The sequence below is a fragment of the Rhizoctonia solani genome, chromosome 13 (genome assembly GCF_016906535.1).
Source record: "Rhizoctonia solani chromosome 13, complete sequence".
Classification (NCBI taxonomy): Eukaryota; Fungi; Basidiomycota; class Agaricomycetes; order Cantharellales; family Ceratobasidiaceae; genus Rhizoctonia; species Rhizoctonia solani.
In genome coordinates, this window is record NC_057382.1 from 298859 (window position 1) to 316562 (window position 17704).

At 45.5% G+C, this 17704-nt stretch overlaps 6 protein-coding genes across 6 annotated transcripts; 3 read left to right on the forward strand and 3 right to left on the reverse strand.

Annotated features, from left to right (window-relative positions):
- Window positions 1–633: 633 nt before the first annotated feature.
- On the reverse strand, window positions 634–1117 carry RhiXN_06957 (uncharacterized protein; the record flags this gene model as incomplete). The annotated part of the gene is made up of 3 exons (XM_043326773.1): window positions 634–694; window positions 751–947; window positions 1010–1117. 3 exons carry the CDS (start codon window positions 1115–1117, stop codon window positions 634–636), a joined length of 366 nt encoding a protein of 121 aa, XP_043185245.1.
- Window positions 1118–2020: 903 nt separating this feature from the next.
- Window positions 2021–4561, forward strand: RhiXN_06958 (polygalacturonase; the record flags this gene model as incomplete). The annotated part of the gene is made up of 11 exons (XM_043326774.1): window positions 2021–2101; window positions 2155–2190; window positions 3020–3154; window positions 3208–3344; window positions 3395–3537; window positions 3611–3725; window positions 3780–3843; window positions 3893–3967; window positions 4030–4143; window positions 4193–4258; window positions 4313–4561. The coding sequence occupies 11 exons, from the start codon at window positions 2021–2023 to the stop codon at window positions 4559–4561; spliced, it is 1215 nt and encodes a 404-aa protein (XP_043185246.1).
- Window positions 4562–7306: 2745 nt separating this feature from the next.
- RhiXN_06959 (uncharacterized protein) lies at window positions 7307–8372 on the reverse strand (the record flags this gene model as incomplete). The annotated part of the gene is made up of 6 exons (XM_043326775.1): window positions 7307–7474; window positions 7507–7760; window positions 7825–7879; window positions 7939–8089; window positions 8157–8320; window positions 8346–8372. 6 exons carry the CDS (start codon window positions 8370–8372, stop codon window positions 7307–7309), a joined length of 819 nt encoding a protein of 272 aa, XP_043185247.1.
- A 2655-nt stretch (window positions 8373–11027) lies between these two features.
- Window positions 11028–11548, reverse strand: RhiXN_06960 (mRNA-capping enzyme; the record flags this gene model as incomplete). Its single annotated transcript, XM_043326776.1, has 2 exons — window positions 11028–11186; window positions 11243–11548. 2 exons carry the CDS (start codon window positions 11546–11548, stop codon window positions 11028–11030), a joined length of 465 nt encoding a protein of 154 aa, XP_043185248.1.
- Window positions 11549–14593: 3045 nt separating this feature from the next.
- Window positions 14594–14924, forward strand: RhiXN_06961 (oxalate decarboxylase; the record flags this gene model as incomplete). Its single annotated transcript, XM_043326777.1, has 2 exons — window positions 14594–14691; window positions 14714–14924. The coding sequence occupies 2 exons, from the start codon at window positions 14594–14596 to the stop codon at window positions 14922–14924; spliced, it is 309 nt and encodes a 102-aa protein (XP_043185249.1).
- Window positions 14925–15092: 168 nt separating this feature from the next.
- Window positions 15093–16622, forward strand: RhiXN_06962 (oxalate decarboxylase; the record flags this gene model as incomplete). Its single annotated transcript, XM_043326778.1, has 13 exons — window positions 15093–15187; window positions 15239–15266; window positions 15328–15345; window positions 15400–15456; window positions 15542–15626; window positions 15666–15850; window positions 15900–15918; window positions 15973–16043; window positions 16105–16140; window positions 16193–16226; window positions 16289–16360; window positions 16410–16551; window positions 16580–16622. The coding sequence occupies 13 exons, from the start codon at window positions 15093–15095 to the stop codon at window positions 16620–16622; spliced, it is 885 nt and encodes a 294-aa protein (XP_043185250.1).
- Between the last annotated feature and the right edge of the window lie 1082 nt (window positions 16623–17704).

The window sequence follows — 17704 nt, forward strand, 5'->3', positions numbered from 1 at the left end:
TCTCGGTATTATTGAAGGAATCCAGGATCACAATCGCTATTACCCTAATTAATCTATCGCCCATCGTGTTTTCGTTCTCTATATCACTCTCACTATGTGTATGCTAAACACTTTTCGCTCTCTCTCCATCACTCCCTCTTCCCTCTCTCTCTCGGACGGACTGTGCACTCTTTCGACTAACGGTTACAGTATGCTTGCTTGTTCGTTTGTTTTTCATTTGACTTGTTGGAAGTTTATTTGTTTTTTTCGTGTGTGCTCTTTGATTTTCATGCCATCCTATTTTTTTGTTTTCATTTTTCATTTCAGTTGTTCTTTTGACGAGTTGATGCTCTTTGATTAGTTGCAATGACATGGATGTCCCGCACGTGTGAAACGTTTCGAAATTGGAGTCCTTTCTTCCGAGTTTCTGCGTGACAAAGAGTTCTCTTGGCTTCCGGATGGGGGAGAGGGGGAGGAGAGTCAGCATGACTGGTACACACGCGAGTCGCCACGGTCCGGACCGCTGTGCCAAGCTTGGAAGTTGATTAGAATCACCCATGAAAGGTTGTTTCTGGAAGATTGTCATTCGGCCAAGCGCACATGACCGCGTATAATTCACAGAAAGGTACATTGAATGCGTGAATCCCGAAATGTCTATGGACTCTTTGAAGACCCTCCCGCAGCTGTCTGAGCCGGAACTCTAGTTGTCACAGACCTATCACAAATGATATTCAATTCAAATTCCTCCCCTCAGATGGGCGAACGAAACACATTACCGCAATACGCTGGGCCCGTGGACACATATCCAAAGCCTGCTGGGCGATCAAAGGAGTCTTCTCCTCGCCTATCCCAGCCTCATCGGCGTACTTGGGCACGATGCACAAACCGGTCGGGATCTCGGTAAAGTTGGGGCTGTCGGATGTCGTGCCAAAAAGGGCCGAGGCTTCGACCGTACGATCGGCGGTGCGCTAATTTCGGTTAGCATTCGCCAGATTAGGATGGGGAGGTGGGAGGAGGGTTCTATTCTTACCGCGACGCTAACTGGTTGTCCCTGTGTCTCGTCGCGAGCTGTATGCACAAGAGGGGTGGCCAGCGCGATTGGAGCAGTAAGGATGAATAAACGAATGAAAGCGAGCATTTTTTGATGGGAACGAAAAGTGTGAAAGACAGGTACAAGAAAGAGTAGAGCTGGAGTTGTTCTTAAACTATGTTCATTTCGGAAGATTGTTTTTTATGTCTGTCCGCAGTCCAACTTTGGACTGCGCAGTGATTCGACGGAATGTTCTGCTCTTCGTTTGTCCCAAGATGTACCCTCGTTGCTCACAAGAGTGTACTTTTGATCTATCTCATCCTTAGCTCGATATGTATCTAGAAATGATGAGAATGTTAGGTATGCTGTTGCTGGAGTTTGATCGTGAAGTAATTTAAAATATAGGCTGCGGATAGCGTCCTCGAAGAACTGTTCTGAATCTCAACTATCAAAGTAAGTTTTGACAAAATGAAATCGTTTCTCGTACGAGCCTGTGCGTACCGGAAGCTCCAGAAAATATCCCACTTCATAGTATACAAGCCAAAACTGCTCTATGGGCAATCACGCCCGCGAACAAAGGCTCCGGTTTAAGATTGAGTAATCCTTCAAGCTCTAGCGGGTAGTTGGGACCGAACTTCCGCCGTACAAAAATCACTTCAACTATCACGAGTATATGATCACCCGGCTTTGTTCTCCGGGACCTGTCTGCCCACGATAACTCTAAAAGACAGGCTTAAACTGAATCAATGCGCCTTGTTCTCATGGCGGGCTTAACTTCCCGAGTTGAACGCATCTGTAATTGATATATAAAGGGGATAGAAATGGCAGAGCCGTTGGATATATATTCCATTGAATTATCCTTTGGACTGCTATAATCATGGTTCGCATGAACTACTACCCCCGATCTGTAGAATCATCAGAGCATGGCCGAATTGAGCCTGCACAGAGGTCCCAAATCCAACGCATTCTTAGTTTATCAGAGGCTATCTGCTCAAATGAACGAGAAAATTTATGAGATTATGGAAGCCATATGAGCGTACAGTTGAGGCCCTTTACTGTCATGGATCGCTTACCCCCGAAGAAGAGGGGCAGGTATGTGACTCATGGCTGTTGTGTTCTTCTGTAGACTAACTGTGAACTTTCAGTATCTTCGCCTTCATCAGGCAATAGGCGACACGCCGGTATAATTCCAACCCACTTTGAATAACAAACGCCACCTCCAGAGTACAGCGCGCAGTGCGCTGTTATCACTTGTGTGTCTTGATGGATGTGTAATGAATACGAATAAGCCCAATATCATTACCTTATTTTTCAAACCGAGGCTGGCGCGCAAAGGGCGTGAACATCATGATGAAATGGTGATAATAAAGAAAGTTGATATAACTGTTGTGCACAGGAAATTGCTTGTGTACATCTGGAGAATAACACCGGTATGTACGATCAATGTGAAAGATCCATATTGTTTGTCTGGGTATCAACACACCCGACCCATATTTAGAAAGGGTACGATCTCACTGATAAATTTACCGTTATCTTCACGTGACGTCGATTGTGCCACCCGGGACGGTCCGGATATCCCGTCGGGCTGGAGATCACGACAACTCTCAAACCTGGCCACCTTAATTGCTCTCACATGACGATGCACCCACGCTTGGCTTCCAATAACACACGAGAGGGCGCCATGCCCAGCCAATGATTTACGTGCCTGTATCACGTATTTTTAACTTCTCAGAAACTGAAAATGGCTGGGCCAATAAACTAACACGACTTCTCTCACACCTTTCCTCCCGGCCCGGCCCAATCAAATGGGGCTAACTTCTTGCATATTTTCTTGCTATAAATTACGGCGGGCAGCGACGTGGGGCTCCTCAAGGTTGAGTGGGCCCCGTGCTTCGACACACTCCTCCCCCACGTTCCCCACGCTTACCATGCTCTCCCTCTTTTTCGCCGCTTTGGGCTACGAGCGCTGTTGCGCTAGTGGATTCGGTAGAACGATATACCAACCCTCAGACATGCATTGTGCCTTCTTATGGCAACCTGAACAAGTCTGATACGCCCGCTATTCATGCTGCGTTCAAAAAGTGCGGAAAGGGCGGTCGTATTATCTTCAAGGAGAATACTACTTATGCTTTGAACGAACTCACGGTACGTGAGTCTAATGCTATTTGGAGTTCTATATTACTTACATGCTATCACAGATTCTCACCCCATGCAAGAGTTGTACGGTTGAGCTCGAAGGTACCCTTCGTCTCTCGGACAATATCACATACTGGTTAAAGAATGCGACGAATCCTGCAAACCTTACCTCTGCTACATACCCTAATCTTGTCTACTAGTGAGCATAATTTAGCTTTGAGTTCGTAAGTATACTTATTCTTGTCCAAGTCCCTTCCAGGATACATTTTCGTACCTTATTCTTAAGGACTGGAAGAAGTCCTCGCTGGTTTCAAAGACTGGGAAGGGTCTCATCGACGGTGCGGGCCAGCTTTGGTGGAATGCATTCGCCGGGCAAGAAGCTCTCGACCCCGGTTCGCTTCGCCGCCCTGTCCTCTTTACGTCGATGGTGCCGACAAGGTCTCGATTGATAATGTATCAATGAAGAACCCTGCCAATTGGTTCAACTGGGTATTGACAGCAAATACCTCAACTACACCAATATTCGTCTTTCCGCGTTGTCTACCAACAAGAATCCACCTAAGAATGCAGATGGATGGGAGTAAGTTGGATCAATTCTACGATCTATACAGCATTCTAATCACATAACGCCTAGCACTTATCGCACCTCCCACTTTGTCCTTCGTGGCGCGCACGTGGTTTCTGGTGATGACTGTTTCGTTCAAGGGAAATTCGACCTATGTTACCGTTGAAGATGTCTACTGCCAGAACTCTCATGGTGTCAGTGTTGGCAGTCTCGCGCAGTACCCAGGCGTCTTGGATCGGGTAGAACATGTCAAAGTTGTACGTGAACCTGTTTCTCACCCCGGTAATTGCTGTACTTGACTAATGTATTACTGGTATAGAAATATTACTTTTGTCGGAAATGGGGACAGCTCCTCAAATGGTGCCCGTATCAAGATCTGGGCCGGACCGTTGGCTCGGCCATCGTCAACGATATTCACTATGAGGATCTCACGGTACGTGTGCTGTCTGCAACTAGAACTCGCACTGACTGTCCGAATATAGGTTGACAATGTAACGAATCCTCTGGTTGTTGATTCGTGCTACTTCAGCCAGGCGTATTGTGCTACCGTAAGAGGGCTCAATTTATTTTTGAAACTTAGATTGACTTACCGAATACATTAGGGCAAGCCTGTCGCAAGCATCACCGATGTTACTGTGACTAACATTCGCGGCAATTCGACTGGGGCTGTCGTTTCGTCTATTATCTGTCCCGAGGGTTCGACATGTGACATCAAGTTCAAGAATGTGGATATCAAACCGAAGAATGGTGCTGCTCCAGTATACAGGTGTTTTAGCGTTACCAGCGAGGATCTGGGTGTAAACTGCACCTACCCCACGATCGTGAATGGAACTTTCAAGTGGCCGGCTTGAAGCTAAATGTGTCGTCGGGTGCCGATTATATCTATGTATTTATTATCATCCTCACCACCAAAAACAATAAAGATCCAAGTTCATTATTTGCAATCAATTTGTCTATCTGAATCAGCTGACCGTCGTGAGTATGGCAGGCTGGAATCAAAACTAATCTAGTCAATCTAGTGCTCGACGACGACAACCCGTTTGGTTTGGGCTTTTGTGGGATGTTTTAGAAACACCCCTTAATACGCTTGATTGGTCAACGGATTTGAAAGCACTCTCTTGGCACAGGATCGAGCAGTGACCTTCCTCAGACTCCCTGCACACCTAGTTCCGGATTATTTCTCCATCGTTCCCTGTGGGAACACGATAGGTACCGGAGACTTCCTATCTGAGCTATGTTTACCATTCGAAGAGCCTTACATTCACTACCAATTCCAAAGTTCAATCCGCGACCACTCAGGGATGGGTACAGGAGAAGGCCCAAGTCGCTTGGCAGCTATTTACCGGACTGGTGAGGGGGATATTGTTTTAGGAGTAAACAATTTTTATAATCGTTTGTTTACCATTCGAAAGGATATTGACAGCTGCATTAGGGTGGGTTGTTTTTTCGAGGATTCAGTGAATACAAACTTGGACACGTTCTCTATAGACTATTGATAGCTCTTCTAAACCAAGTAGACGGATTCCGTCGTGAGTTTGACCTGAACGACCCAAGGTATGTAGTATCCACATATTCTGTATGTGGAACATATGGGAGAAAGCTATCATTCTGAGGACGATTCATTAGCATATCACACACGTAAGCGCATTTACCTTGGGCATATGAAATTTCTCACGGCTTTTGTTAGATATAAATCGAGGGAGCTAGTTCCTGGATATGCTCTACACATCATATCTTTCGTTGTACCGCTTTTCGTAATGTGGTCAATCAACCTCGCCGTGGTACGGAGCTGGTGGGACGCTCATAGTGCGGCCTTAGGAAGTTGAGTGGGTCTAGCTATAGCTGAACGTGGTTATAACAATATAGTGCCACCAAAAGTATCGCTTGGACTCGCAATGACAAGCGTGGTGACACATCTGGTAAAGGTCACTGTCGGGAGGCCGCGTCCGGGTACACTCCACCCATTCTATTGGATCTGATATATCGATTCTAACTTTGATGTATACAAATAGATCTTCTTCATCGTTGCCAGCCCATATCTGGCGCCACGAATCACGCCCCAAGTCAGTTTTCTGGGCTCGCAACTTGGACCATATGCACTCAGGCCAATAAACTGATTATGCGGGATGGTTGGAGAAGCTTTTGGAGCGGCCATTCCAGTGGTATGTAATAACTATCTATGTAACTCTGAACAAGCTTCATGGATTCGATAGGCTCTTTTGCTGGATTGAGTTTCTTGTCGTATTACATGGCGGGGAAGTTTACATATGTTCGACGAACAAGGATATACGGTATGAACCTAGTCTCGTTTACTGCTATTCTCTCATGAGCATCGCAGGCCAAGGTATGGGTAGCTTTGGCACCACTACTTATCGCATTGCTCGTTGCAATTTCTCGCACAGTAGACAACCGTCGTATGTCATCCATACTAAACCGTGAACAGCTTGATGATAACTCTTCTAGACCACTGGCAGGATGTAACAGTTGGAGCAGTAGTAGGTTAGTTGCTATCGTTTGTCCATATCAGTATTCTCACTGTCGCACAGGGATAATCTCGCCTACTTCGCATATAGGCAGTATTATCCTTCGTTGGTGATAAGCTATGTCATGAAGCATATCAGGCCCGGTTCTCCCTTTCAATGTGATCTTCCACGAGATGAACTGGATAGAGAGGGACCTGATGATGAGGAGAGCCGTCCGTTGATTAGGAGTTATTCTAATCAAGACATAATAGCCCTCGCTCCGATAGGTCGTAGACATTGGTTCGCCAAGTGGAATAGCCGAAGCTATACTCGATGGTTGTCTCAAAGCTCCGATTTATATTTATATCTAGAGTTAAGCTCTAATGAGGCGGATTTAATATCTTGGATACACAAAGTTCCACATCGTGGGTCTCGTGCCGATTGTCTAATACAGGAACTCCTTCATGATTAACCTATTTGAGAATGAAAGAAAGAATATACGGGTCTATTACTAATCTATGAGCGCACGAATGAGAACAAGGAGACCAAATTGCAAAGCGCTGAGACATCGGTGTGCTCTTAGATCCTAAGCAGTAGATTGGGCTTGAGGGTAAATTCATCTACTGAAAGCCTGATGTGCTGCATGTAGGATTTGGGAGACTCACGAGTCATTTTCCGGAGCATACTGCCTTGCTGAGATAGATTTTTCCTCGCTGCGCGTGGATAAGCAGGGACTTCCTTCACCCCGCGAGTGATTTGTGATAATAATGATAGAATTAAATATTCAAAGTGCACATATTCAAGCGTTCTACATGTAAGTAGAGAAAGTTGCTTCGCATACGTGAGGAACCATACACATAGTGAAAGAGCGCAAATGACAAAGGTTCATAGTGGATTAATAAGTAAGCTTCATAGCAGTTAAAGGAATGAAATAAGATAGGTAGAAAATAAGTCACCTAACTTATCAATAATTACGAAGGCTCTAAATAAAAGGCGATACAGAAGAACTAAGTTAAGAGATTTGGGAGGCTACAGTTCATAGTTACGATATAAGTTAAGGTGCTATAGACGAGAATTAGAGTACTGCATGTGACCAGAAGTTTATCAATGCTGTTCAAGTGAGTGATTATGCGCTCAGTAAGCATCGTGGTAAACTTCTGGCCCTTTCTCAGCAAGAGACCTGAACAAGCGTGCGGACTCTTGGCTGGCAGCAAGCGCATCAGCAGTACAACCTGATTTGACCAGCAGCTCGGAGTAGTGGCTTAGAGCGATGGCGAGGTCCATAGCAAGGAGTGGCCTTCGCTACGCTGGAACAAGTGAAGTAGACGGTTTACCTCCGCGTCTGCGGCCAACAATCCATCGTTTTCCGTTCCGGATGCGACAAAGTCGCTGCGGCGCCTGGGTGGCCTATTTCCCGGCGAGTAATCGCACTGAGGAACGTGGGGGTCAAGTTGCTTGATATTCAAATCACCAGTCAGCGTTGGCTTAACGGTACTTGGAGCTGACTTCTCCCCACAGTCCATTGAATGCGAAACTAGAGGCTCAGATGGCCGTGATGCGGGTTTCTCAGACGGTCTGCACGTATCGCCTGCTCGAGAGAATACACATGATAGTCAATAACTAAGTTTCAGGCTACATTGCCCTGTACACACCTAATGGGTTTGGATAAGGCGGAACTCTAGCAAGTAGCTCACAATTGGTAGCGAGCTATAAAATTTTTAGCTCTGTACGGTATGTGATCAATGAGGCGAATATCGGAATCTCACATTGAATAGTGCTAGAGCATCGTTAAGTTGTTGTCTCATGTGAGCAACCTGTGTATAATCCTCTTCGGGGAACATCGCACGCCGAAGTCGAAACATTGCTCCATGAGAGCTATTGACCCTGAACATTTTATGCAAGATGTCCTCGAGAGTTCTGGATGAGTGGAGTAAATATCGGAGTGCCCCTTTAAAGTAATGATGCGGAGAGGGAGCAAGCTTACTTTCGAAGTTCTTCCAAGCTCTTCCTCGTATTGGTATCTTGCGAAAGTCGCTCATTCTTCAAGGCAGAAGCCAACTGGTTTACCATTCTTTCGGTGTGCTCTCGAAGACGAGATCCTGTCGCATTGATATCTGCAAAGGGTAGGACGTTAAACACATCAGAGCTCTGTTTGTGAGCTTTCTATACATACGCGAGAGAGATAGACGATATCTTTCATATCTCGATCAACGTATCAGCGTTGAGCTGAGTGGAATGACGGGTAGTGCTACAAAGGAGAGGAGAGACGTAACGGCTGAGCGCATGGTCGAAGCAAACCCTTGGGCTGTATGTGGTGTATTTCGTCTGCCCATATTAAATAAACGCTCTGCAATTTAGGAGATTAAGGTAATGTGGTGTGGGGCCACTAGGGCACTCGCGTCGACTTGATTCACTCTGGGTGAATTCGGTTCGATATATATGTTGGATACTAGCCTATCAACCAACATTTATGAGAGCCCTTCATTTTAGTAGTGCCATGGGCTGCCCATGATCTCATGGCAGCAAAGCTCATTTTTGCAGATGAATGCGTAGCGCTCAGCCCCGGCACCGCCTCGAGCATCGGCGCTTACTCCACCTCGTGCTGCGCGTCAAACCGCGTCTTCATAGACAATGGTGGCGCCCACACCATCTTATAATCCCGGATAGGCTTTCATGGATCAGCAAATACGTATCGCCTAGATTCTGAAAAGTTGCAATCAAGCCAATCATATCGGTACATGAAATTGTTCCTGACTTCAAAACACTCAGAGATGAGCGCCAAACGTACAATCACCAGGCTGTGCAAATCATACCTATCATGAGGGTATCCGCTCAAGCGGTTTCGAAATGATTGGGGCATACTTAAAGTGCGTGCCAGGGAGCATAATGATAGGTATATCTCATCTATTAGCTGTTGGTGAGATTTTCATTCTACGATGTGGATACCACCGGCCAAACCTACCTTGAAGATACTCAATCCCAGCTGAATAACACAATCCTACCAAACACCAAGCACGTATCAATGAGCACATCCTATGAGAGTGAGCTTCGTTTTTTATATCTTATGCTCTTACGTAATTGACTATGTTACTTCTGTGCAGCTGCCAACTACTGGAGTAGATGTCCATTGTCCACTCACAAGCAGGCGATCACACAGCTACACTCCATGCCCGACAAAAGGCTGTCGAAACATACCGCTACTCTTTACAGAACAACCTAAACTATTTGAAGGTAACCTCGCTCGAGAATACTCGAGTTGTCAGTGGACCTAGCCCGCGTCGGCGAACGAAAGAAGCATATAACGCTAGCGAGGAGTCAAGAATGTTATACATGTATATTGTTGGAAACACGATCGATTACAATTATTCCCAGGAGTCTATAGAACCTATAGAACCACGTAGGAATATTTGCAATAATTCAAAGCTTAAGAGTAAGCAGCAAAATGTATCTGTTGTACTGAGGCCGGAGCTAACGATATCGGGCTCTAGTCAAATGCCATATATACATACAGAACCTTACCTGGCATCTTATCGAATTACCGAGGTAAGCTTTAATCCATCCGCCACTCAAACGAGTATCATGGTAAAGAACAATAACAACTAGATTACTCATCAAGAGGACAATTGCAAGCCGATCAACGCTTTGCTAAACACTTAAAAAGCTGGCCCATGGACGCCACTTTATTGGATGAGCTCTTATTATACATACGAAATGCTTATCCTTAGTATACTCTATGCCCTGCTTTCCGATTTCTACTATACCATCACACATATATGTATATGCTCACTTCTTCGCCCAACGCATTTTAAGAAATTCCTTCCTTTGTTAAATTCCTATGTGCACGCCTTCGTACAGGCTTGTTGGTTTCTATGATTGTTATGTATCCGTACCGTTTATGTTGACATCTCAGTCTTCATGCTATATTAACTTCTTAGGTATGGAGGAAATACCAAGTAATATATCATACGGTATACCTCTATTTTGTTTGACGCGGTTTCGTTAAAATGATACTCCAGCTGGATGTAGATATCTATAAGTACTCTTGTTGTGAATGGGCACGATTATGAGCCATTTAGTACAAGGCCAAGCTATAATTATTTTGCAAAGATTATGGGCTACTCTAGATCGAAGACACTTGATGCTTGACTCCAGCACGACTTAAAGTACTAAAACAAGTAATACATAGTCGATGAAACCTCCAAGAGACAGCATACAAGTTGCAGGGTCAATAAATAAAAGCGTTAGTAAAAAAAAAAGACAGGCTTAAACGGTTTCGCCCCCTGTAGGTGGGCTTTTTTGCAGCCGCTTGGCCTCTCCTCAGCTTTCTTTAGTCTCTCGTCCCGCTCACGCTCCGCAAGTTCATAGTCGCCCCACCTGCCTGTTTCAAACCTTGCACGAACGTTGGTGCCGAGCAAGATACTAACACAAATCCATTCAGGTGCGAGGTGGAAGATGTAGAAAAGTGCACGATCGTAGCTCGGAATTGGGGTAAAAAACGTCGATCGTGCGGATGCCAAGGACACAGAGACGATACATAGGTACAGACATCTTAGGATAGACACATGAGCTCTGGAGAAAACAAATGTAGGAGCACAAAACACATACGATGAGGAGTGTTAGGGATGCGAGCTCGAAGCAGCGCATACGGTTATCTCTTTGACTTTGAACGCTGCCAGAAGCGAAACGAGGACTGTACTTGCCTGTAGGGCAAGTGCAACACCTGAACTAGCTTTTCTGTACCGGAGCCAGTTAGAATACAAACATATTGCTTTCAAAATTCAACTGACAATAGCTTCAATGTTTTTATCGGCTCTTGTTTGATCGAAGCGCGCAGAGCTATATTTTCCACCTGCAATTATGCCAGGAATAGTTGCTCCCAGGAAAGCAAGCTCGAAAAAGACACAAAAGTATCGATAGAACTGTCTTGCAGCTCTCCGGTCTTTGGATGCACCGTTTCGGGGAGAGTGGTATTCACAAGTGTACAGCGAAGGAGTTTGACGGCCTCGCTTGATATCTGTGTAATTCAATCTTAGGCCAGGTGGCTATTCAAAGATAGAGTATAAAACTCACCCCGACGAACCCGAGTGCAACAGTGACTTGCACATAATTCATCAATCCTCCGGAAGAACGTCTTTCGGGATGTGCAGCTTGAACAGCACGTATAATGCACCATGCTATACGTTCAACCGCAAAAATGACCGTTGAAATCTGGATGACGTTCCATGCGCGTGGTTTGCGAATGAAAAAGTTGTAGATTATATTGGGCAGCAAGAGCGCGTAGAGCATTGCGAATACAATGGATGGGCCCAAGTCGTCTGAAATTGGAATACCACCAACTGGACGAGAAACCCACGCTTTTTGCACGTTCTCCGACATTGTTATGCAAGAAAGATTTAGGGGAGTAAAGTAGGTTATTATCTGTCAGCCAAACTGAAGTCCCTTTGATACGTGGATCCCCCTGATGTTATCGGCGTGCTGCCGAGCTGTGCTCGGTCTGCATCCCAATGAGGAAGCCCTATCACTGATGGCTGCGTTGCACAGTTTTCCATCACGACTCGTGAACTCTTCCATTCATCCAGCGGCGAATCTAGTCCAGCTGCTCACACAGCTAGATTAGAACTAACTATCCTGGATATCCGCAGTAAGTAAAATTGATGCAGTGTTCTCTCCCCAATTTTCGATAACTGGACCGTAAATCTATATAGCGAAAGTATCAAGCCGAATAGAAGTAATGACTCTGTTAGACCTTGACCAGACGAGATCTCTCCGACATTCAGCATGGCTCAACGCTCCATAGCCTTCGATTTCAAATTTCAAATAGCCAAGGTTACCCAAGTACAGTAACACGCGAAAGTAAAATAACATCGCAACCTATCCATGTCTAACAAACAATTGCATTGGATCGACCACCTCTTGACTCTGAAGGCGAAAGGAGAACCGTGATTGGGCACGTTCCTCCGGAACTAACGATTACAGAATTCCAAAGTATCCGTGATAACACGGTTGGATTTACTACGATATAAATCTATCGTAGAATTGCTGCTATCGAACAAGGGTCTGTGTGACCCGTAGTGTCACCGGGGGTGATAATTGACGCTGTGGTTTCCTGGTACCATAGGAAATTACACAACCCCACCTAGTCACCTCTATAGCTCCTCGAGCTTCGACGTTTATTCTAGCGCTTATAATGACCGGACATCATTTACTAAGATTCCCGCGCCCCTCCCTCAGTTAGTTGATTAATTGATTAATAACGTGCCATATATGCGTAACCAACGCCACTTAATAGAGAGTTTGCGAAATGGTTTTTGAATAACCACTCTAATCAAGTCTAATGTGGAGTATTACATGAGTAGAGCCAGAACTTCATGTACCCATCGAAGAGGTTTGGAATAGAAATAATATATATATATTATATATGCGTGTATGCATACCTGACCGTCGTCAGATATCAACAGGGGCGAGGGATCCGGTACGGAGCGCATGGATGAGGAGCACCGAGACGCTAGCAGAACGTTGGTGGGTGGCCAAGCCTGACGATAGTCGAGCAAGGCTGGGGGGCGGGAGCAATGAAAAACAGCAGGAATGGTGATTCACGAGACAGGGAGTAGAGGAGATCGGACGGTATGTGGGAGAAACAAGAAAGTAAAAAGTGCGACGAGGGATCGAATACGCTATGGAAGTATGGATGGTTGATTGGGCATAATCGACAATCACGTGACTGTCTACCTGGGAGGGCCCCCACGCCTAACTCTGGGCTCGTTACCATTGCCCTATGAAGGGCCCTGCTTCGAAACGGGCTCTTTTCGAATAATTTGACAAGTAATTCTTAAACCCCTATCACGTAGCTCGCTTACAGACAACTGTGGAACTAATGTCCAAACTAAAACAGATGTAATGATTATTACTGTCCTTCTTCCACAGAGAGTCGACTAACCATAATTGCAGGTGTGTATCATGTACCACAAATAGGATTACTCCGGTCACGGTGAGTCTCCTTCCCAAATATCGGCTAATCTATATGTATTGATGTTGATTTATTATAGATCGGATAACTGCGGACCAGGACCTACCGAAAGAACTCTCAGCCTCTTATCACCATCTTCTGCAGTTATAATTAGCCGACCGCAACAATCAGAAGAGCCGGGTCCCAGATAACGTCAATTATCATATAGACACCAAAATACCGCAGCCCCAAAGTTCCCAATAGTGTAACAGCTTCAAGTAGGTCCGAGCATCATGAGTTTAACAGGGCTGAAATCTGGGCTGTAGAGACATTCAGTCGGTAGTGAATTTCTAGCTATCGGCTCTTGGTCAATATGGCATACCACAAGCTCGCTGTGAATCAATGAATAACATATTGCTCGCTGTTCGCGTACGTAAGCCCTCGAGCAATTTTGTAAAATCAAGGGTCGTCTTCCTGATCGGGCATTGTACCACACTACAGAGGAGCTCAGAATCAGAGATAGATTCATCAAATTCGCAGTAAGGTTGAAAATGTCGGGATGATTCAATTAGAGTTACGGTCATAAGGATCGTATAAGCGCGTACAAGAACGAGGCGCGAATAATTAAATTCGCAAAACTGTGTACCTGTTCATAGTATTAGATTAGAATTCGAATGATAACCGTAACTCATTGCTCGGGTACTATCTAGATATCCGTTTGCATTGAAACTACAAATACCTTTACTCGAACCGAAGCTGATCGAAGTGACGCTATTGCGAACGCTATCGGATATGCAGGAAACTTCACGATCCGGTTAAATTTCACTACAGCCAGTACACAACTTCATTACACGACTCCGATTCTTTTCTCGGGTCCATATCAGCGTGAAATCTCGGTCGGGCAGTTGGGTGGAGTTCTTTCACCTCGCTGACCTATAACACAAGATATGAGGAGTCTCAGACAAAGAGAACGGGTGGCAATTAAACAGCGTTAAGCCATCAGCCCGTGTACTTTATTTTTAGATTATCGTCTCTTCTAAACCCTACTTTGAATTGCAGGCGTGACCAAAATAGCTCAAGGCCGTAATCATGAATCATAGTCGTTGCACTCTAGGTACACTATCTTATGAGATCCTTATTCATTACCGTTGATAATACTTCGATCTCCCTCTATTTTTGAACACCGTACATTGATACGGCGCCGAAGCTCGCCGGCGAAACTGTTGAAGCGCCATGTATATCCAATAACGAGTAAGATGCAGTACTTATCAAAATCTGGCCGTATGTGTTTGCGGATTTCGTACTTGGAAGTTATGGCATGGGCTGGCGCGAGCCGGATCGAATTGTAAAATGACGCGAAACAGAGTAACGGCTGAGCCAACCCACCGACGATATAAACCGTCATCGGGCCGACAGTTCACCCAGGGAATTTCTCTAGCTAAATCGCTTATTTCTCATACTATCGATATATTCAGATGCACTTCCCGCTCACTTTGGCTCTTGCGTTATCTGCGAGCGTCCTCGGCGCTCCGGCTCCAGCTGTCGACTCGAGCTCTTCAGTCGTAGCGGATCCGTCTACTACTATCGTCGTCTAGAACAAACATTCCTTCATCAACGACTGACTCGTCCCACCCGAGCCCTACAGTGCCCTACGCATCGGGCGACCTGAACGAGTCGTACCTGGACAAGTTCCAGAACGAACTCCCTGAGCCTGTCCGCGGATCGAAGGGTGCCAAGATCCTTGGACCTCAGAACATTCCTCTCGACCGCCAAAATCCTGACTTTCTGGCGAGCCCCAGTTACTGACAATGGTGCAGTGTAAGCTGATGTTTGGCTGATTATTTACCCAAACTCACCCGATTGTGGGAAGATCCAACGTAAAGTGGCCATTCAGTTTGTCCCACAATCGTGTTCAGGATGGTGGGTGGGCACGTCAGCAAAATGGTGCGTCTTAGATAGCTGCGGTCGTACCAAATGTACCTCATCATATATCTCCCGCTCAGTTCATTCGATGCCTATTGCGACGACTATGGCCGGTGTAAACATGCGCTTGAAAGAGGAGCGCTTCGGTGAGTATCAGACATGATGGTTCACGGCAGCTGTTCTGACGATTCATGTAGTGAGCTGCACTGGCATATCACTGCAGAGGTATGTATACTGCACAATCATAGTAACTAAAAGTCAATAATCCTGATTTTCTCTTTGTAAGTGGGCCTATGTTCTGGAGGTGAGTAGAGACTTTGCAATTCCCTTGAGGTTTATGACTAATTTGGTCTCGTAGGGAAGCTGTCGTGTTGTTGTTGTGAATTCTGAGGGTCAGAACTACATCGCTGATGTCGTACGTCATCTGAGCTTGTCTTTTTTCGCACTGGGAATGCGAACCATAAAGTACAAACTAACCCAATCCGCTTTTCAGTATCCAGGAGATCTTGGTACTTCCCTCCTGTATTCCGCATGTGATTCAGGGCTTGAACGATACCGCTGATGGCTGCGAGTTCCTCCTTGTATGTACACCTACCATACTCTGTACTCTAATATGTTTCACAGGTCTTCGACGACGGAGAGTTCAGCGAAGACTCCACTTTCTCAGCTACGGAATGGATGGCCCTGTTCCTAAGGAAGTCTTGAGCAAGAACTTCCAGGTCAACGCCTCTGCCTTTGATCACATTCCAGACCGTCAGCTGTGGATGCTACCGAGTGCCATTCCAACAGGCAGCGCTGAGGAGCAAGGAGTGAAGAGCCCGCAAGGAGTATCTACATTGCCTTATACATTTGCCGAAGCAAGGCCAACTCTACCAAGGTACATGAGGATAAAATTGATTAAAGAAAGATCGAGACTTATTGTATCCATTAGCTTCCCGCGGGACGGTCAAAGTTGTCGACTCACGTACATTCGAAGTCAGCAAGACTATCGCACTCGCGGAGGTAACTATCACTATCTGCCTGTCTGTGCTCTGGTAATTGCTTAATTCTTTGTCATATGTAGGTCACTGTTGAGGTCGGCGGGATGCGCGAGCTTCACGTGAGTTTTATAGGTGGCTCCTGAGGGTCCGATTTAAACATTCCATTATTAGTGGCATCCAACTCAGCCTGAATGGTCTACTTCATGTAAGTGATTGAAGCTGAATTTCTCTGCAATTGCAATGGTGCTGAAAATCGCACATAGCGAGGGCGAAGCACGCATACAGTCTTTGCCGCACAGGGCAACGCACGAACCTTTAATTATCAAGCAGGAGATATTGGTATTTAGTCCCATCCATTCATGTACTCGGGCTCTAAGCAGTTTTTTAGGCTATGTTCCTCCATCTTTTGGGCACTATGTCGAGAACATAGGGAACACGACGCTCAAGTTCCTTGAGATCTTCAACTCTGACAAGTATGAGGATATCTCGCTCAACCAGTGGCTGGCCCTCACACCTCAGATATGGTCAAGGTGTGTTGCATGGCTGACTATGAATTAGTTTTGATGCCATCGCAGCGCGCCTTAGGCCCACTTACAGTTGAGCGACGACACGATCAGCAAGCTACAGAAAGTGAAGCCAATCGTAGTATGAGCCGACCTACTGTCATCCAGTAACTAGACCAAAGGACGCACACCTTAGATTTCATAATGTTATTTAATACAGTAATCTATGGACAAGAACACGATTTTTATAGCCCAAATACAATATTTAAATTGGTGCTCAACAACTCGTGAATGGAGTTCTTTGTAAAACTGCTACCTCAAGGGACGCGATGCCTACCGTTATTAACTCTTCTGACATAAAATATGCTCAGCAAATTGGCAAAATATTCACATATTAGTTTACTTGGGAAATTTGCAGCAGACATTGCAGTACGTAAAAGTCTATGAGCTGGGCGCATTCACCAATACATGAGAAGATATTTCGGTCGCTTAACACACCTTTTGTACGCTCGGTGCTAGATAACTTATGGTTTCAGTTGGATGTACTTATATTTCAGCTCGAACATTAACACTTATACGAACTATGTTGAAAAACACGTAGAGATAGACGATATTGTATCTCAGCTCTACTATATGATGTGAACTGAGGTACACGAGAATCGATACGGAACACTTTTATATACTAAGTCCAAACGTCAGTAAATACATGCGTAAGGATTACATATCGGATCCGGGAGACTGATATTTCAACAAACTACAGGTCTTATTCGGTGTGAGAGGCTCGACAAATGTGATGACCTCTCTACGATGCAACCCCAACCGTGTGCCTACTCAATGTCCTCATAGTCCTCTCCTATGCCAAGGTACTCCCTTAGTTCACCCCTCACACCTTAACCACTGATACGACCTACAGGTCTTATTCGGTGTGAGAGGCTCGACAAATATGATGAACTCTCTACGATGCAACCCCAACCGTGTGCCTACTCAATGTCCTCATAGTCCTCTCCTATGCCAAGGTACTCCCTTAGTTCACCCGCCTCACACCCAAGCGTTCTAGTAATATGCGAGAATAATACGCTATGGTTATCTAATCAATACTATTTATCAATGATTTCTTCCTGTCAGCCGATAAAACTTACCGGTCCACCTACACGCCGCCTCGCGCGCCAAGACTACTGCC